Raw genomic sequence first — 22,440 nt, forward strand, 5'->3', positions numbered from 1 at the left:
CATGCTTACAAGATTTCAGAAGTCGTACCCGGTTTCAATATCTAAAGGTGAAACTGTAATTAAATTCTTATGGGGATTTAAATAACGAAAATGCTTTAATAGTTTTGATTTAAAGATGATGTCTTGAGGAGGAGGGTCAGTTGCAAAAACTTTAGAAAACTGTTCCATCCAATCGTCCATTGAAATAACATCTGGAGAAGTGGTGGAAAGGATGTCAATCTAAACACATAGTGCCATAAATTGGAAGAAGGAGATTAGGTGATAGTTCAATGATGTGATGCTTTTTCTATGAATGGACAAGCTTATGGAATTTATTCTTTGTATAGTTTTTAAGAGGGTAAAGGACCCCAGACCATGGCTTATCAGCTCCAATTCATATATTACGCCAAAAACAGTGACGTTCTTTTGCCACTTTAAGGCCTGGATACGTAGACTAGCCTATTTTCCTGTTACCCCTCTTTATTCTTTCAGGAGGAACGGAGATGAATGAGTTTGTTTTCCAGGGGTTTTTTGTATACAGAGGGCATTTTTAAAATGTTTGTATATGAGTGGCTAGATGCGTAGTTGATGAATTCTACACAAAAAAAAGAGATCTAGTTTTGAGTATAATTTTGCAATCCAGTGGATTTTTCTTTGTAAGAAACCTTTTTATTGTAATGAACTTAATATTAAAAGCATTTAATGCAATAATTTTATCCGTTTTGATAAAAGTTTCAACCAGAGACAAACTTCCGTAGGAGGTGGAGAAAAAAAGGAAAACGTTGCATCCTCCCTAGAATAGGTGTCTTGTGTAGGAAAGTATTTTATGAATTTTGAGTCTTAGGGTTGGAGCTTCCTGGCCATTCTTCCAATATAATACTAGTTTCGGGTACAACTTCTGTACTGAGCCATGTCATTTTGGTACTAGGATTTATGTTCTTCCATACAAATTAAGAAGGAAATAATCGCTGTTTTGTTGGTTTTCATCTCTTTCACCCCTAATTTGGACTCCTTTGAAACAATTCACAATAGCTTTTTTCCCAGTAATTACATTCGTAGCTTTGTACCAGAAAATTTACTTAGTGCCACGGTCTATTTACATAGTTTTTAACTCCGAAAATCCCTCTAGACTCCCATCTTTTTAATTATTAAACTTTGGCCAAAATATGCTGTATAATAAATTCACGGAAAACTCAGTCAGATTTAGGTGAATATATACCCACCTTTTATTATTTTTAAAAAGTGCTTACTTTCAGAATATCCCTGAACCGGAGAATATTCTTGCGCAAGGTCAACCGTTTGAGCAAGAAATGACTATGAAACCAGATGAATTGACAAGTTCAAACTTGGTAGTAGAGTCGCAACAAGGAAGTAACGATGGTGTTACAGAGGTAACCGAGGAGATGAAGGAAGAATGAAGCTAAAATTAGTAGTTTACTTGTTTTTACTTATGTTGCTATTTTTTAATTGTAAAAATTCCACAATATACTGTAGAAAATTAGAATGTTTTGCTCTTGCAATTACAACGTTTGTGAAAGTGGCCAGTATAATAAAATATTATATCTGTTCATTAGAAAGCAGGATTTTATGCAAAAAAAGCTCATTGCAAAAAAAAGTCGCTGAAAAAGCCCAACCAGATCTTTTGAATGATTGAGTACAAATATACGCGGAAGTCATACATAGCCAAGGCTGGTGGGAAGTTATGTCGCGGTTTCAACGTATATACGTTGCTCCAAAGGGAAAATTTTGTTTGTCTTAGGGTCTTAAAGAAAATACGAGGGTGGCCTGAAAATTTCCTAGCTAACAAAGAGAACAAGAAATCTTTTTTTTTTTTTAATTTGTGTCTATTTTTCTAAAAAAAATCTTTTAGGTCTCTATGCTTCTTTCAGCGATTCTCCCATCTCTCTAGCCCTTCCTAATAGTAAGCCTCGTCTTTTTCTGCAAAATAACTACTTACGAATGTGATGTCCTCCTTATCTGACGAACATATCTATCCTCTCAGCGGAATTTTTAGATTAGGGAACGAACAGAAGTTGCTTTCGGGTAGATCTTGCGATTAGGGAGGTGGGTTTGTCATTTCAAAGTTAATTTATGTATTCTCTACCATGGGAACTACTGACGTGTGCATGACGGTGCATCGTCTTAGTGGAACATAATTTTGTCTGCAAATGAGGTCAGCTATCTGCCTTAAGCTTATCAAGTACTGATACATAGTATACTTTTGTAAGAGTTTTATCTCTTTAAAGATAGTTAATTAAGGTAACTATCCTAAAATACCGTTGTCTTGCCTTCCCAGCCAAAGACTTTTTTCTGGAGCTCGTAGGTGTTGCTCCTTAGCGGTGCTAGATCCTGCCCTATTTGGTATCCTCTGAAATGGTGACAAAGGGTTTGGAAGCCCAGTTTAAAATAGGCTACCACGTTTGGCGATATGACTTCTATCGAAAGCGATCAAGATGCAGAAGAGGAGAATTACTCCCGGCCTCGAAAAAGAAGGATCAGGCCTGGAAGAGGCGAGGACTCCAAGAAAAATCAACTGAGATTTAAAATTTTCAGGTAGCAATATTCGTCAACTTTCTTCGCTTTATTCTTTAATCTGAAGTCGGAATGAGAGTTCATGACTTTTGATCGAAAGATATGTTACTCCTTTATTTCTGCTACATTGAACATATCCCAGGAACCGACCATTCCCCAATCTCCATGGGATCTGCTTAAAAGAATTGGGAAGCATTAATGGGTCTCAACTCTCTGGTATCCCTGCTTAGGCTGTTATTTCAAAGGAGTAAATTTGTTTAGCTAGGACACTCTTATTTATCTCAGCTCATTTTTAGATTAGGGATTAAGTTTTTGGTTAGGGATTAGGAACTAAGTTTCATTAAAGCTGACAAAACACCGAACATAATGGGACCCTCATAAGAAGAAGAAACAAGAGGGGAGGACTTGTTGATACTATAAGTTACTTCAGGTATTGTTATGCCGGAACTGATTTTAGACAGGACTTATAACTTCTGTCACTAAAGAAAATGTCATCTTTTTTTGGTTTTCGGACAAGGTTTTATGTTTTTTATGTGTATCATTAAAAGGCATCGCTTTTATCTTTAATTGTTTAGTCTGTTAAGGTTACTTTTCCTTGGGCGCAACCTCACACCATGAGTTTTCCTTCCTTTATAGTACTAATTTGCAGCCGAGTGAACTCTTTCCTGGTGTCAGAGGGAGGAGGGAGGAGAGGAGAGAGGGACGATACAAGAGAGGGCATTTTTTACAGTGAAACTATCTGATGACATAACGAGTGTTCTAATGGTAATTAATAATAAAGACAATGGTGCTTTGTTTGAAAACAGAAGGAAAAGACGACACGTCGAAATGACAGAAAAAAGGCTGGTATTTTTTTGCGATTATATTTTGAAATTGGCCAACTGCCTTGCAAGTTCAACCAACACTAACGTAAAAAGCATCGTTTAATGATTGATACAGTCTTTTAAACAATATCTATATTGATTTAAATAAAAGTTACTTCTTGTCAAAATGAATACAAATTTATGCACCAGATGGGTTTGTAAAATTTAACGTTTTTTTACACAAGGAAATCAAGAAACTTATTTAAAATTCTACCCCGGAAACCATTTGAAAACACTAATTTAATAGTATGGTGGCTGATTTAAAAAGTGTACGGAAACGTACTGTGTAAAAAGTTAGCCTTTTGTACATTCAAAATTATGTAGCAATAGAAAATGGATGCCTAATAATTCCGTATTTTTAGCTAGACTCACATTTTGACCAGGATTTTTTTTTCTTCAATCTATATGTCTCTGTCAAGGGATAAATCTCAGCGGCTTTATAAGAAACAAGTGCCTGCAATAAAAAAGGGCCCCTCCCGCCCCATCTATTCCTGATTATTACGGCTTTACCCCCCGAAAAAATAATAAATTTTGCCTAAAGACGGCTCTTAAAATCCATACTTGATCATGTTCTGATTTTGAAGTCCTTTTGATTTTTTGATTTTTTTCTTTTCTCCTGTATGAAAAAAAGTCGACCCACTAATAGTGCGGCAAGTATGTGTGGAGAGATGGATGAGTCTTTGCATCATTTTTTAGGGGATTGTAAGGAGTTGAGGGAGTTATGCTTTGAAATATTTGGTAGGGAGGTCGGGGGGAGAGATTAAATTTTGGACATTTTGAGAAGTAGGTGTTACTTAAGTATAAATAATATTGGAAAGTTCGTCCGGGTTGATATGAAGAAAGTCCGGGTTCATTAGAAAGTATCATGATGATTTTCTTACATAATTAGTTTTAGTGTCTTTCCAGTCATTTTGTTGCAGTATTTTTTCGTTGCAGTATTTTTTGTTGCAGTATTTTTTTGCTTGTTTTGTGTATGTCACCATAGCCCAATTGGGCTTTCGCGTGAATAAATCTATCTATCTATCTATATATCTATGAAAAAATCTGGGCAAATCGGGAATTCCATTTCTAATGAAAAAAATACCTAAAAATACATATAAAAATATTAAGCTTAATATAATATAAGAATATAATATATATAATATAATATAAGATAAATATCATACATATAAAATATTAAATATTAAAAATATTAATATTAATACATATAATAATACCTAAAAATAATAATACATATATAAAAAAATACCTCCATACGCAGTTACGAAGTTTTTGGTTGCAGTGGGTGCCAAATAAAAAAAAAGGAAACGTATTTTGGAAATCAGCAAAAATAAGCCAAAAACATATGACACCCGACAAGTTAAGAAGGAAAAGCTTTTATTTAAAGCTGCCTTTGGGAATCAACATCCTTTGTATGTATCCCTAGTATGCTAAAAGCGTATTGCACTTAAACTCCTCAAACAAACAGCTAGTATACCTTCCTCCTCTTTTTTTAATGTGGTTTTAGAGGGGTGGGGCGGACGGGGCATTTATCCCCGTTGTGCAGAAATTTTTGGGGAGCAAAATTTCAAATAAATAGTCTAAATGTTATAATCATTTTGTAATTTTTGAAAGTTTATTTTATCTAAATAAAGTTGAGGGTGCTGTTAATAAATGAAAATAACCGATAAATTATTAATAAATTAATAAAATAGAAATATATTGAAAAATATGAATAATTAAATTAAGATAATAATAATCAAAAATAAATAATGAATTGATTAACAATATAAAAATAAATTCAAATATAAAGTAAAATTGAATAATAATAGTGGTTTGTTTAAGATAGTAATAATTAAGAATCTATATATATATATAAATAATTTTTTTATAAATGTAAATTTTGTTAGGACGAAATGCGTCCTCAAATTTAGCTCATCAAATTTTCCTTGTTTATTTCCTAGTTCAACGTGGAAACACTGATACTGCCCTAAAACTTCGTAGTATTTAAAACAGTAAAAAGGACAATTGCGGTTTTCACATATGAATAGATCTAACATGGGTTAAGAGGGAATAATGTTTTTTTTCATGTTGTAGTTGTTTAAACGTACTTTCAAATGTGATTATACAATTGTAAGTAAGCACGTATGACGGCACTAGACCCTCAAGGTCTGAACCGGTGGTGTTGATCTCCGTTTCGTGGCCCTTTAGCCAGGAAGTGTAATGGGGGGCTGGGGGCCAGCCTTACCGTGCTTTCGCATACCCTTCCATTAATCGAAAAACCACTATCCACATTTTGAAACCAACTAAATACTAAATAATTTGTTGCGAATTTATAAGCACAGTATCTTATACCGAATTTATAAGCATTTTTTCACAGTCTATTTCTCCGTTTAAAGTCTCTTAGTCGGGAAGTGCAATGAGGGGTAACATGTATATATATATATATATATATATATATATATATATATATATATATATATAAATAAGTTGTCTGTGTGTGGATCTGTGTGTGGATCAGGTGACGTCACCTGAAAAAACTGGATCAGGTGACGTCAAAACTGAAAAAACTAAAAAAAAGGCAAAAACTACAAAAAAAACTAAAAACTAATAAAAAAATAAAAAAGCTAAAAAACTAAAAAAACTAAAAAAAGGCAAAAACTACAAAAAAAACTAAAAACTAATAAAAAAGCTAAAAAAACTAAAAAAACTAAAAAAAGGCAAAAACTACAAAAAAAACTAAAAACTAATAAAAAAAATAAAAAAGCTAAAAAACTAAAAAAACTAAAAAAACTAAAAAAGGTAAAAAACTAAAAAAACTAACTACAAAAAAAACTAAAAACTAATAAAAAAAATAAAAAAGCTAAAAAACTAAAAAAACTAAAAAAAGGCAAAAACTACAAAAAAAACTAAAAACTAATAAAAAAGCTAAAAAACTAAAAAAACTAAAAAAAGGCAAAAACTACAAAAAAAACTAAAAACTAATAAAAAAAAATAAAAAAGCTAAAAAACTAAAAAAACTAAAAAAACTAAAAAAAGGTAAAAAACTAAAAAAACTAAAAACTAAAAAAAACTAAAAAAAAGGAAAAAACTGAAAAATAAGCTAAAATAAAGGTAAAAACCAATAAAAAACTAAAAAAAAAACTGAAAAAACTAAAAAAAGGCAAAAACTACAAAAAAAACTAAAAACTAATAAAAAAAGTAAAAAAGCTAAAAAACTAAAAAAACTAAAAAAAGGTAAAAAACTAAAATAAATAAAAAATAAAAAAAAAACAAAAAAAAGGAAAAAACTGAAAAATAAGCTAAAATAAAGGTAAAAACCAATAAAAAACTAAAAAGAAAAAAAGGAAAAAACTAAAAAAAAATTTCATCTAAAAAACTAAAAAAACTAAAAAAGGTAAAAACTAAAAGAACTAAAAAAGAAAAAAATAAATGACGACACTCAAAGAGAAAGCGACCAGGACAAAAGGAATGTTCGATTAGCAATCAACAAAGCACCGGGACATAGGGAGTATAAATGACGACCAGGACATAAGTAAAAAAAAAAAACTAACAAAATTAAAAAGAAGGTAAAAACTACAAAAGAACTAAAAAGAAAAAAAAAACTAAAAACTAATAAAAAAAACTAAAAAATCTAAAAATCTAAATAAACTAAAAAAGAAAAAAAAAGAAAAAAATAAAGGAGAAAAACAAAACTAAAAAACGAATGTATATACAGACCGGGACACCGGGATACAAATGACGACCGGGACACAGGGAATATAAATGACGACCGGGACACAGGGACACAACTAAAACGGGGACACCGGGGGAAACAGGGGGATATAAATGACGACCGGGACACCGGGACAGGGAATGGTCGATTAGCAATCACCATCAACAAAGCTCAAGGGCAATCATTAGAATCATGAGGTATAGATCTGAATACAGATTGTTTTCCCATGGACCATTATATGTTGCATGTTCAAGAGTTGGTAAACCTGACAATCTATTTATATGCAAAGACAATGGGACAGCAAAGAATGTTGTATATTCGCATGTTTTACGTAGTTAAAACCATATATATATATATATATAAAAAAGGCAAAAACTACAAAAAAACTAAAAACTAATAAGAAAAATAAAAAAGCTAAAAAACTAAAAAAACTAAAAAAACTAAAAAAAGGTAAAAAACTAAAAAAACTAAAAAAAAACTAAAAAAAAGGAAAAAACTGAAAAATAAGCTAAAATAAAGGTAAAAACCAATAAAAAACTAAAAAAAAACTGAAAAAACTAAAAAAAGCCAAAAACTACAAAAAAAAAACTAAAAACTAATAAAAAAAGTAAAAAAGCTAAAAAACTAAAAAAACTAAAAAAACTAAAAAAAGGTAAAAAACTAAAAAAAATAAAAAATAAAAAAAAAACTAAAAAAAGGAAAAAACTGAAAAATAAGCTAAAATAAAGGTAAAAACCAATAAAAAACTAAAAAGAAAAAAAGGAAAAAACTAAAAAAAAATTTCATCTAAAAAACTAAAAAAACTAAAAAAGGTAAAAACTAAAAGAACTAAAAAAGAAAAAAATAAATGACGACACTCAAAGAGAAAGCGACCAGGACAAAAGGAATGTTCGATTAGCAATCAACAAAGCACCGGGACACAGGGAGTATAAATGACGACCAGGACATAAGTAAAAAAAAAAACTAACAAAACTAAAAAGAAGGTAAAAACTACAAAAAAACTAAAAAGAAAAAAAAACTAAAAACTAATAAAAAAACTAAAAAATCTAAAAATCTAAATAAACTAAAAAAGAAAAAAAAAGGAAAAAAATAAAGGAGAAAAACAAAACTAAAAAACGAATGTCTATACAGACCGGGACACCGGGATACAAATGACGACCGGGACACAGGGAATATAAATGACGACCGGGACACAGGGACACAACTACAACGGGGACACCGGGGGAAACAGGGGGATATAAATGACGACCGGGACAGGGAATGGTCGATTAGCAATCACCATCAACAAAGCTCAAGGGCAATCATTAGAATCATGAGGTATAGATCTGAATACAGATTGTTTTCCCATGGACCATTATATGTTGCATGTTCAAGAGTCGGTAAACCTGACAATCTATTTATATGCCAAGACAATGGGACAGCAAAGAATGTTGTATATTCGCAAGTTTTACGTAGTTAAAACCATATATATATATATATATATATATATATATATATATATATATATATATATATATATATATATATATATATATATATATATATATATATATATATATATATATATATATATATATATATATATATATATATATATCTATATTCACAGGTGGGACATAGGGACACAACTACAATGGCGCGTAACTATTATGGCGCGTAACGACTTACGCGCGCGGGGGGGCTTGGGGGGGCGCGAAGCGCCCCCACCAACTAGGTGTTGGGGTGGCGCGAAGCGCCACCCCAACAGCTAGTATATATATAAAAATGAGTTGTCTGTGCGTGTGTGTCTGTCGAGTGACGTCATGTTTTCGACTGACGAAATTACAGACCGGGACATCGGGACACAAATGACGACCGGGACACCGGCACATCTATCCATATATATCTATCTTCTATATATCTATATATATATATATATATATATATATATATATATATATATATATATATATATATATATAAATAAGTTGTCTATGTGTGTGTGTGTGTCTGTCGAGTGACGTCATGTTTGTGTGTCGACTGACGTCATGTTTTCGACTGACGAAATTACAGACCGGGACACAAATGACGACCGGGACACCGGCACATAGGGAATACAAATGACGACCGGGACGCTCAAAGAGAAAGCGACCGGGACACAAGGATTGTTCGATTAGCAATCACCATCAACAAAGCACCGGGACACAAATGACGACCGGGACACAGGGAGTATAAATGACGACCAGGACATAAGTAAAAAAAAAACTAAAAAAACTAAAAAAAGGTAAAAACTATAAAAAAAAATAAAAAGAAAAAAAAACTAAAAACTAATAAAAAACTAAAAAAGCTAAAAAACTAAAAAAGAAAAAAAATAAAAAAAGGAAAAAAATGAAAAATAAAGGAGAAAAACAAAACTAAAAAAATAAGAATAAAAAAAACTAAAAAGAAAAAAAAAGTAAAAACCAAAAAAAAACTAAAAAGAAAAAAAGGGGAAAAATACAAAAATTTATTTCATCATATACCATTTCAAAAACGAATGTATATACAGACCGGGACACCGGGATACAAATGACGACCGGGACACAGGGAATATAAATGACGACCGGGACACAGGGACACAACTACAACGGGGACACCGGGGGCACAGGGGGATATATAAATGACGACGGGGACACAGGGAATGTTCGATTAGCAATCACCATCAACAAAGCTCAAGGGCAATCATTAGAATCATGAGGTATAACTAAAAAAACTAAAAAAAGGAAAAAAACTAAAACCTAAAAAAAAGACCAATTCAAAAACGAATGTATATACAGACCGGGACACCGGGACACAAATGACGACCGGGACACAAGGAATATAAATGACGCCCGGGACCCTCAAAGAGAAATCACAGACTGGGACATCGGGACACAAATGACGACCGGGACACAGGGAATATAAATGACGACCGGGACACAGGAACACAACTACAACGGGGACGCCGGGGGGCACAGGGGGATATATAAATGACGACGGCGACACAGGGAATCGTCGATTAGCAATCACCATCAACAAAGCTCAAGGGCAATCATTAGAATCATGAGGTATAGATCTGAATACGGATTGTTTTCCCATGGACCATTGTATGTTGCATGTTCAAGAGTCGGTAAACCTGACAATCTATTTATATGCACAGACAATGGGACAGCAAAGAATGTTGTATATTCGCAAGTTTTACGTAGTTAAAAACATATATATATATATATATATATATATATATATATATATATATATATATATATATATATATATATATATATATATATATATATATATATATATATATATATATATATATATATATATATATATATATATATATATCTGTATTCACTGGTGGGACATAGGGACACAACTACAATGGCGCGTAACTAATATGGCGCGTAACGACTTACGCGCGCGGAGGGGCTTGGGGGGGGGGTGCGCGAAGCGCCCCCAACTAGGTGTTGGGGTGGCGCGAAGCGCCATCCCAACAGCTAGTATATATATATATATATATATATATATATATATATATATATATATATATATATATATATATATATATTATATATATCTATATATATATATATCTATATATATAAAAATAAGTTGTCTGTGTGTGGATCTGTGGATCAGGTGACGTCATGTTTGTTCGCATATGACGTCTGAATTATTTCACACTAATACAAAAGAAGAAAAAAACTAAAAAAGGTAAAAACTACAAAAAAAACTAAAAAGAAAAAAAAACTAAAAAAGCTAAAAAACTAAAAAAAAACTAAAAAAAGGTAAAAATCTAATAACTAAAAAAAACTGAAAAAAATAAAAAAAGGCAAAAACTACAAAAAAAATAAAAACTAATAAAAAAACTAAAAAAGCTAAAAAACTAAAAAAACTAAAAAAAACTAAAAAAAAGGTAAAAAACTGAAAAAAAACTAAAAACTAAAAAAGAAAAAAACTAAAAAAAAGGAAAAAACTGAAAAATAAAAGAGAAAAAGAAAACTAAAAAAATATGAATAAATATATATAAAAATAAGTTGTTTGTGGGTTATGTCTGTCTGTCTGTCTGTCGAGTGACGTCGTGTTTGTCCGCATATGACGTCTGAATTATTTCACACTAATACAAAAGAAGAAAAAAACTAAAAAAGGTAAAAACTACAAAAAAAATAAAAAGAAAAAAACTAAAAAAGCTAAAAAACTAAAAAAAAAACTAAAAATAGGTAAAAAACTAAAAACTAAAAAAACTGAAAAAACTAAAAAAAGGCAAAAACTAAAAAAAAACTAAAAACTAATAAAAAAAACTAAAAAAGCTAAAAAACTAAAAAAACTAAAAAAACTAAAAAAAGGTAAAAAACAAAAAAAAACTAAAAACTAAAAAAGAAAAAACTAAAAAAAGGAAAAAACTGAAAAATAAGAGAAAAAGAAAACTAAAAAAATATTAATAAATATAAAAAATATAAATATAAATATAATATAAATTAGCAATCAACAAAGCACCGAGACACAAATGACGACCGGGACACAGGGAGTATAAATGACGACCAGGACATAAATAAAAAAAAAAAACTAAAAAAATGGTAAAAACTACAAAAAAACTAAAAACTAATAAAAAAAACTAAAAAATCTAAAAATCTAAATAAACTAAAAAAGAAAAAAAAAGAAAAAAGGAAAAAAATAAAGGAGAAAAACAAAACTAAAAAACGATGTATATACAGACCGGGACACCGGGATACAAATGACGACCGGGACACAGGGAATATAAATGACGACCGGGACACAGGGACACAACTACAATGGGGACGCCGGGGGGCACAGGGGGATATAAATGACGACCGGGACACCGGGACACAAGGAATATAAATGACGCCCGGGACACTCAAAGAGAAATCACAGACTGGAACACCGGGACACAAATGACGACCGGGACACAGGGAATATAAATGACGACCGGGACACAGGGACATAACTACAAAGGGGACGCCGGGGTGCACAGGGGGATATATAAATGACGATGGCGACTCAGGGAATGGTCGATTAGCAATCACCATCAACAAAGCTCAAGGGCAATCATTAGAATCATGAGGTATAGATCTGAATACGGATTGTTTTCCCATGGACCATTATATGTTGCATCTTCAAGAGTCGGTAAACCTGACAATCTATTTATATGCACAGACAATGGGACAGCAAAGAATGTTGTATATTCGCAAGTTTTACGTAGTTAAAAACATATATATATATATATATATATATATATATATATATATATATATATATATATATATATATATATATCTATATATATAAAAATAAGTTGTCTGTCTGTGGATGTGTGGATGGATGTGTCAGGTGACGTCACCTGAAAAAACTGGATCAGGTGACGTCAAAACTGAAAAAACTAAAAAAAGGCAAAAACTACAAAAAAAACTAAAAACTAATAAAAAAAATAAAAAAGCTAAAAAACTAAAAAAACTATAAAGGTAAAAACCAATAAAAAACTAAAAAAAAAACTGAAAAAACTAAAAAAAGGCAAAAACTACAAAAAAAACTAAAAACTAATAAAAAAAGTAAAAAAGCTAAAAAACTAAAAAAACTAAAAAAACTAAAAAAAGGTAAAAAACTAAAAAAAATAAAAAATAAAAAAAAACTAAAAAAAAGGAAAAAACTGAAAAATAAGCTAAAATAAAGGTAAAAACCAATAAAAAACTAAAAAGAAAAAAAGGAAAAAACTAATAAATGACGACACTCAAAGAGAAAGCGACCAGGACAAAAGGAATGTTCGATTAGCAATCAACAAAGCACCGGGACACAGGGAGTATAAATGACGACCAGGACAAAGCACCGGGACATAGGGAGTATAAATGACGACCAGGACATAAGTAAAAAAAAATTAACAAAACTAAAAAGAAGGTAAAAACTACAAAAAAACTAAAAAGAAAAAAAAACTAAAAACTAATAAAAAAACTAAAAAATCTAAAAATCTAAATAAACTAAAAAAGAAAAAAAAAGGAAAAAAATAAAGGAGAAAAACAAAACTAAAAAACGAATGTATATACAGACCGGTACACCGGGATACAAATGACGACCGGGACACAGGGAATATAAATGACGACCGGGACACAGGGACACAACTACAACGGGGACACCGGGGGAAACAGGGGGATATAAATGACGACCGGGACAAAAAAACTAAAAAGAAAAAAAAACTAAAAACTAATAAAAAAACTAAAAAATCTAAAAATCTAAATAAGCTAAAAAAGAAAAAAAAGGAAAAAAATAAAGGAGAAAAACAAAACTAAAAAACGAATGTATATACAGACCGGGACACCGGGATACAAATGACGACCGGGACACAGGGAATATAAATGACGACCGGGACACAGGGACACAACTACAACGGGGACACCGGAGGAAACAGGGGGATGTAAATGACGACCGGGACACCGGGACAGGGAATGGTCGATTAGCAATCACCATCAACAAAGCTCAAGGGCAATCATTAGAATCATGAGGTATAGATCTGAATACAGATTGTTTTCCCATGGACCATTATATGTTGCATGTTCAAGAGTCGGTAAACCTGACAATCTATTTATATGCAAAGACAATGGGACAGCAAAGAATGTTGTATATTCGCAAGTTTTACGTAGTTAAAACCATATATATATATATATCTATCTATATTCACAGGTGGGACATAGGGACACAACTACAATGGCGCGTAACTATTATGGCGCGTAACGACTTACGCGCGCGGGGGGGCTTGGGGGGGGGCGAAGCGCCCCCACCAACTAGGTGTTGGGGTGGCGCGAAGCGCCACCCCAACAGCTAGTCTATATATATAAAAATAAGTTGTCTGTCTGTGGATGTGTGGATGGATGTGTCAGGTGACGTCACCTGAAAAAACTGGATCAGGTGACGTCAAAACTGAAAAAACTAAAAAAAGGCAAAAACTACAAAAAAAACTAAAAACTAATAAAAAAATAAAAAAGCTAAAAAACTAAAAAAACTATAAAGGTAAAAACCAATAAAAAACTAAAAAAAAAACTGAAAAAACTAAAAAAAGGCAAAAACTACAAAAAAAACTAAAAACTAATAAAAAAAGTAAAAAAGCTAAAAAACTAAAAAAACTAAAAAAACTAAAAAAAGGTAAAAAACTAAAAAAAATAAAAAATAAAAAAAAACTAAAAAAAAGGAAAAAACTGAAAAATAAGCTAAAATAAAGGTAAAAACCAATAAAAAACTAAAAAGAAAAAAAGGAAAAAACTAATAAATGACGACACTCAAAGAGAAAGCGACCAGGACAAAAGGAATGTTCGATTAGCAATCAACAAAGCACCGGGACACAGGGAGTATAAATGACGACCAGGACAAAGCACCGGGACATAGGGAGTATAAATGACGACCAGGACATAAGTAAAAAAAAATTAACAAAACTAAAAAGAAGGTAAAAACTACAAAAAAACTAAAAAGAAAAAAAAACTAAAAACTAATAAAAAAACTAAAAAATCTAAAAATCTAAATAAACTAAAAAAGAAAAAAAAAGGAAAAAAATAAAGGAGAAAAACAAAACTAAAAAACGAATGTATATACAGACCGGTACACCGGGATACAAATGACGACCGGGACACAGGGAATATAAATGACGACCGGGACACAGGGACACAACTACAACGGGGACACCGGGGGAAACAGGGGGATATAAATGACGACCGGGACAAAAAAACTAAAAAGAAAAAAAAACTAAAAACTAATAAAAAAACTAAAAAATCTAAAAATCTAAATAAGCTAAAAAAGAAAAAAAAAGGAAAAAAATAAAGGAGAAAAACAAAACTAAAAAACGAATGTATATACAGACCGGGACACCGGGATACAAATGACGACCGGGACACAGGGAATATAAATGACGACCGGGACACAGGGACACAACTACAACGGGGACACCGGAGGAAACAGGGGGATGTAAATGACGACCGGGACACCGGGACAGGGAATGGTCGATTAGCAATCACCATCAACAAAGCTCAAGGGCAATCATTAGAATCATGAGGTATAGATCTGAATACAGATTGTTTTCCCATGGACCATTATATGTTGCATGTTCAAGAGTCGGTAAACCTGACAATCTATTTATATGCAAAGACAATGGGACAGCAAAGAATGTTGTATATTCGCAAGTTTTACGTAGTTAAAACCATATATATATATATCTATCTATATTCACAGGTGGGACATAGGGACACAACTACAATGGCGCGTAACTATTATGGCGCGTAACGACTTACGCGCGCGGGGGGGCTTGGGGGGGGCGCGAAGCGCCCCCACCAACTAGGTGTTGGGGTGGCGCGAAGCGCCACCCCAACAGCTAGTATATATATATATATATATATATATATATATATCACAGGTGGGACATAGGGACACAACTACAATGGCGCGTAACTAATATGGCGCGTAACGACTTACGCGCGCGGGGGGGCTTGGGGGGGGCGCGAAGCGCCCCCTCCAACTAGGTGTTGGGGTGGCGCGAAGCGCCACCCCAACAGCTAGTATATATATATATATATATAGATATATAGCAAATAACGATAATACATATATAGCAATTAAAATTAGATTGTCACTGATGGTCTTCACACCAAAGTAATAGTCATTTATCGCAGCAATTTAGCTTCAGGCCTCAGGAATTTCCGCTGCTCTATCAATTAATTTATTTATAAAAAAACTTAGGTTTTACCGGATAATTTTTTTTCGAAAAAACAAAGCAGTCAAGTAAAGTACTGCTTGGACTTTTTCTTAGCCACATAAAATACTTATTGACGCAGCTCACAAATGTCATCTTTCCTAGCAATTTCTTTCTGTTCTAACTTTGAGTAAATCGATAAAAATTAAAGATATATCTTATATGAAACCGTTATACCATTTTAGTTATTTATTCTATTTTTCGGTCCTGTCACCAAAGACCAATTATAAATTAGTTCAATTTCCTTTCCAGTAAAAAGCAGCCAGCCTGTAATATGATAATTTTAGTTCACCCAAGTGAAATCTCTTGGGATCATCCTGTGGCTTTTTCATCCTATCCCACACCTCGTATCCTTCGGTGGAGTTATTCCGCCTGCGCCATGTGTGGGTGTTGGTGTACTTGTTGGAGTCGCAGGGAAATCTCAAAGGAGTCAGAAACGGGAATCCGGGGGACCGAGTCAGTTGGTTCCCGGCACCGGTCGTATTTAGGCGCCCGTAATGGCAGTGAAAAAATGTGGCTAATATTCAACAGGTGCCAATTTTGTCTATACGGAGATCTGACTTAGAAATGTGCAGTCACCTCTGGATTTTAACAGCACTAATATGCACAAATATCACAGTTTCTTTAACAGAACATTGGGAAGATAACACTTTGATTGACAGCCGGGTTGGTTTGGGTCAAAACCACGAGGCCCCAGGCCAACCAGGCTTATATAATGTGGCCCAATACATCGGCGCTCTGTCGAAACGCACACCATTAGCGCCTGTAAAGTCATATGATAAAAAACCACTGAGAAAACCTAAGAAACAGCTCAAGAAAAAGGAGCCGAGAAAGAAAGCTAAGCCTCATATGGATAGAGATAGAGAAATGAATATGGTGGAAACGGTTGATACTAATGGAAGATCATTCTCTAATCAGATAATGGCTTCACGGATGCCCAGAGAAAGAAAGCCTTACGATGTACCTAGAATAGGTAAGTTTTCAACTATTTTTAACTAAACCTACTACACTTAATATTCGAAAAAAAGAGTTATTTTACAGGATTAATGGGATAAGTAACTGGTTAGACCCTTTAATCTTCTTCTAAAAAGAGCTTTGGAAAAAACTATGAAACCATTAGAATTTGTGAGGCATTTGGCCGTGGAGGTACATTTGGGCTTCTTATGACGATACAATCTATTCTGGTCAGAAGCATAATGGGTTAAAGAGTTTTGATTTGAATTTTTTGCAAGTGTGGTAACTGATTCTCTCCAAGTTTCATGAATTGACCGAAACACTTGAAGAAGGATGACAATGTTTAACTCAATTTAGTCAATTTATGGTCGTGAAATTTAAGAATCTCTACCATGTTTCTGTTGTAATAATATTGCAATTGCAACAAAGTTAAATAGTTAAACGTTAAAAATTGTCGACACCCTCCATGAATGGCTCTGGAGCAACTCTGTCCTTTTTCTTTTAGTTTCTTTTGCTCCAAATGACACCTCGGAGCTGGAGCTCAGGTGATAGTGATCATGACAAAGGACACCGGCTGACTGTCTTATCCAATCTAGAAATATTCAAATCTGCTCTAGGTATTTAAAGAATAAATGAACATAATGATTAATTGCAGGCTATTTAATCTTCAGATTAGACAGCTGAGGCAGAAAAACTAGAAACGCAGAACCTTTTTTTGCTACTATAATATGCTCTAAAAGACACTTTGAAGTAAGTCATGTTTAAAACTGAGAAAATCGAAATTTTGAAATTTGATTCCCCTATATCCATTTAGAATGTTTTCAAATACTGAGAATATTTAAAAAATAAATGAATATAAATATGTATCTGAGGTTATTGGAGACAAAAAGCGTAAAAATCCAGGTTTTTTTGCATCTTATATCAAATATTTTTATATATATAGATGACAAGTTCAAACATATCAAGCCCGTCACTCCCAAAATGGACAGTTCATATGTCCCACTCTGACCAGCTCATATGTCCTTTGTAAAAATATTTAAAGATACTTGGATAGATCCGACACAACTCACAAGAATAAGATTGTAAAGAAAGGGCTAGATTAAAGATTAAAAAACTGCTAGAATGAAAAGAAAGACTAAAAGGAAAGAGAGAAAGATTGAAAAAGAAAGACGACAAATTAAACATTGAAAAAGACCTAGATTAAAGATTAAAAAGAACTAAAATTGTATAAAGATTAAGAAGAAAGAAATAAAGATTAAAAAGGAAAGATAAAAAAAGAGATAGTATTGACAATCTGACGATAAGTTAGTACTACTGGGAATCTTCTGGTTCCCATGTATTTTATATCCGTACGTTGAACCGTATGTCAGATATAATACATCCAGTCTATATTGATGGTTTCTCTTTACAACAAATTGCATAAACCGAAATTAGAAGTCAATCACCCAAAAACGTATTTTAGCACATCCGTCTCAATCAAGGGGCAATCTTCATTCATAGGTGGGAATCTTATCGTATTAAAACTTTTCTTCAAGTGAAGATGTAATCATTTCATGGTACAGTAATGTGGGTTTTAGCTTCTGTGGACAGGTCATTATATTTTATTTTTCTAAAATTTGTGGAAAAACATTTTCGAATATCTTCTACTTTGCTTTTCACCAACAGCTAGCTTGTATGGATTTTATTTCGTAATTAATTTTTTCGGCGTTTCATAATTACTTTTGTCAAACTGGCTAGCTTGATCAAATGATTATTTCATTTTTATTTCTTGGATGCTTAGATAAGTTCTGTTTTCTCAATCGGTTTTTAAAGAGAGGATCAAAGTATAGTTCAAAAATGTCTTGGTAAATGAACCTGTTTATCCCAAATGCTTGAAAACCCCACAAAACCTTTTAAATATTTTTGACACAAATGCAACCTTCCTTTTAGTCCGTCTTTACCCTTAAGTGTGGAGCAGCTTAATTTTCATAGAGGTTTTTTATTTTATATTTTCTTTAGTTTTAAAATTATTTCGGCTTACTTATGCCTCCATTTCTCAAAAATGTATCAGAATTCTAAAATTCTAGTAGCGTTTGAAAGTTGCCTTGGTAAGCAAATGTGTTAATCCTAAATGATTAAAATCCAACAAATTAATTCAAATATGTTTGACCTTAAGCTTTCTTTAATGTTCCAACAGCCCAGAAAGTGATTTTCCTTGCTCAAGTTGGGGGACTATAATTCACCTAAATAGGGTTTTTGGCACTGATGTTTCCGATTTTACATTTTAATTTAAATCTGACACCATTTCATAGAGTTTGAGACAATTTTTTAAAATCCCTACAAATTTGTTTCCGGAAGGAACTTTTATCATTAACATTAACCACGATAATGTTTAACATTCCTGAATCAGCTTCAAACGACTGCGAATTCTCATTTAACAGTTGCTTTTTTAACCCGTTTTTGTATTTTCGGTTATTATGGGCTGGAGTTCGTTCTTAAATAGGCTGCTCCTAAGGGGGCTACAATATTTATGGAGTAAATATAATTTGGTAAGAATTGGGACACACATATAAGGCTTCTTTCTTTTGAATCCATGAAGCGTGGCATTTTGCCTAAATTTGATGAAAACTATTGAACTGAAAATTTATTCTTCTTCCTATTAGGAAGTAAAATTTCTAGTACAAATGACCTTATGCAGTAATTGTCCAAAAAGAAAAGTGTATTTTCAAGTTATCAGCATTGAAAAACAAAAGCAGAAATTATTACAATTATGGAAAAGAAAAATTTTGACAAATATTACACCTGAAATTGATGAGAAGGAAAGGGAAAGTTTAGCAGCTTAACTAGGAAGGAACTAGCATTAAATTAAAGTGAAAAAAATATGAACGATGTCACAAGATGAATCCTCTTATATCAATATCATCAATTGTTCATGTCTTAGAGTGTAATTCTTAGCCTTACTGAGATTTCTCATGGAGAACAAGTTTACCCTTGTTGACACTTGATTTCACTTCATATCTTCACTCCAAATAACTGCCTTGGCTATGACAATCTGAGCAGGTTTGATTGTGATCATTGCTGAAAATTGGTGTAAGGAATAAGAAAGAAAACTACTCACTATATTTTTGTATTGTGCTGCCAGTGATGCTAACCAGGAGTACAGAAGGGGGGGGGGTTCGCCACCTAACTTTTCTAAAATACTGTTGTCTTATTATTTTCCTTAAGAAATTTTAAAAACAAAATTGTCCCCTCTTCTAGATTTCTAATCTTCTTTGGTATTTTCACGGAAAGAAATTGAAAAATCCCCCCCTACATTTTCATGAATTGGTGCCTCGGTAAGAATGAACAGATTTTTATTGTCCAAAGCAGAAGAAGCGATCGGTTCTTCACTTCGATGTTACAAATGCCTTTGAACTTGTTTAATATGTGAGTACTTTAGACAAGCGGACGGACTTTTGAGTCAGTGGTGAGTGACATAACGTACTGTTTGATTACTTACGACGTGGTTCAATGGAAATATTCATCGATGATTTCAGGTAAAAGGAACATTCAGTGACTAGAAAGTATCTTGTAGTAATATACTTGGGTCAAGTCCTTTCTTATTGTGGTCCCAGTAAAAGCTAGTTAGAGCAACAGTCTGATACTTTTTAGCCGGAGGCAAGTCGCTTGAAGTTTATTTAAGTGCATAAGTAAACTAATAAAGGTTCTTTATGAGTAAAACTGCAAATTAGAAATTGTTCAGATCCAATTATCAAAAGTTACCCCCCATTAGTAGCGTTGAGTCTTCATTCTTTTAATGCTACAAGTCTCCTTGTGTCTTTCTTGGTCCGGCTTCTGGAATACCCTAAAGGCATCTTGCTCTAGAAAACCAAGATTTGCGTTAGTAGAATTTTGCCTTGTATCAAGTTCACTGAGAGGCATCCTTTACTTCTGTTTCCTTAGGCGACAAGATTCACACGTCATGAGATGGGAGAATAGCTTGTCGCAACTTGCTCGTGCTGATTGTATTTCCCAGATTTGCTTACTTGAGTGATCTGTTACCCTGGACTAGTCTTTGATTAGAAGCCATTCCCAGATAGGTATCTAAACTTTCTAATATCAGTTATAACATTAATATGAAAGAAACTGGCCAAGACTCTCTCCTAATAAAAACGTTGACCAAAAAGCTTTCTTGAGTGAGTTGTTGCCATTGGAATAATCTTCATTAGAAATAATACTCAGAAGCGGCTTTGAACTCCATCAAAAAGAGTTCAAACAATTTTAGACCACAAGATGATTGCACAGACTAGCGACTTGTCTAAAGGCCCATTTTCATGGGAATGAGAGCCAGATGGGGTCATGCACCCATGTAAAGCTGTGCTCTCACGCTTAACTTGTTCAACGAAAGTATATTTGGATTCCCTCCTCCTTTCATCTATTTCTTGCTAAGCTTGACAAGAGAAAAACTCTACCTTGAGAACAGAGTAAAGTGGGATGATGAAATTCACCTTTTTGCTGAACAAGTTGAACTCATGTTCACCACCCATCTTCGTCAAAATAGGTCCTAGGTTGCATTATTAGTAAAGAAGGTGGATGTAGCGAAAATGTAAAACGTAAAAAAAATCACCGTTTGTTGGAAGATTAGGAAGATGTGTCTTAGAACGAAGATTAGGACGCTAGAAGTCACAGTAATGGCATTTGTCATTTGTGGTTCTGAAACATAGGTACTAACAAAAGCTGAGAACAGTGTTCTAGATGTTTTTTAGATAAATTGACAAACGGTAAATTTTAGTCGCTGTAAATCAAAAAATAATCTCTACGAAAAATACAGTTTGATTCCAATAGCTAAGTTATTATGAAATAGAAAATAAGGTTACGTTTATGATGGTAGATGATAGGCTGCTAATAGTTATGCTTCTCGGGAGTTCGGCTGGTGGCAAATTAAAAGCACCATCGCAATAAAAATTAATTTCATGAAACGAAAATGCTGTAGTAAAGCGTGATAATCTGAAGAGTTATATGGGGGAGGAGGTGGCGTAACTAAACATCATATGTTTCATTTGATTGACTTTATTCGTTTGAGGATGAACTAATTTATTTACAGTGTTGCACAGTAACAAATCAACTACACCAGTCTGAGTAAGAGGGTGGTGCTTGAAGGGCCAGAGAATTGCACAGTAAGACGTAAATTTTGGAGCTTCCAGTGCAATGTCCTCCTGGCAAATGTGGAGGCTGGGCTTGGGAGAGTGGTGGTAATTCATCCCATTGCCTTCTGTCCTCTGAATAATTTTTTTCGGTTAGATATGCCCAGTGTAGGCGACAGAATCTTCATAACCCAGAGATTGATTTTTAGGATTATAGACCCTCCCGTCATGATAGCTTGTTTGAAGGAGTGCTGGGTGATAAAAAAAAACTGGGTAAAGAGCAGGAGTCAGTTATATTCCATCCCCATTTTATGAATATGCTGAGTTCAAAAAAAAGCTAATATAAGATGAACAAAAAGTGTCTTTATTTTAAAATGAATGTTTTGTTTGTTTAAAAGAAAATAAATAGTTTTATATATGAGGGAACCAGAGTCCTCCATGTCCTAAGCCAAAGTTCCATGTCGCAATTATCTCTTAGCAATAGCCCGAGAACAAAACTTTATTTCGGGATATCTGTTCCCGATTCTCTAAAGGAAACTTGAGCCCAATTTCTAACAGATGAGTAAGGTAGCC

At 33.0% G+C, this 22,440-nt stretch overlaps 2 protein-coding genes across 2 annotated transcripts in view; both read left to right on the forward strand.

Moving 5' to 3' along the window:
- Window positions 1-1,483, forward strand: part of LOC136036945 (SR-related and CTD-associated factor 4-like) — a 126,465-nt gene extending 124,982 nt beyond the window's left edge. Inside the window, exon 19 of the mRNA XM_065719338.1 lies at window positions 1,236-1,483. Coding sequence (XP_065575410.1) covers window positions 1,236-1,397 — 162 coding nt within the window. The 3' untranslated portion in view covers window positions 1,398-1,483. The remainder of the gene's footprint in view (window positions 1-1,235) is intronic.
- Window positions 1,484-16,226: 14,743 nt separating this feature from the next.
- LOC136036956 (uncharacterized) overlaps window positions 16,227-22,440 on the forward strand; it is an 80,010-nt gene continuing 73,796 nt past the window's right edge. The window contains exon 1 of the mRNA XM_065719348.1: window positions 16,227-16,784. Coding sequence (XP_065575420.1) covers window positions 16,379-16,784 — 406 coding nt within the window. The 5' untranslated portion in view covers window positions 16,227-16,378. The remainder of the gene's footprint in view (window positions 16,785-22,440) is intronic.

Source organism: Artemia franciscana, chromosome 2 (assembly GCF_032884065.1).
Source record: "Artemia franciscana chromosome 2, ASM3288406v1, whole genome shotgun sequence".
Taxonomy (NCBI): Eukaryota; Metazoa; Arthropoda; class Branchiopoda; order Anostraca; family Artemiidae; genus Artemia; species Artemia franciscana.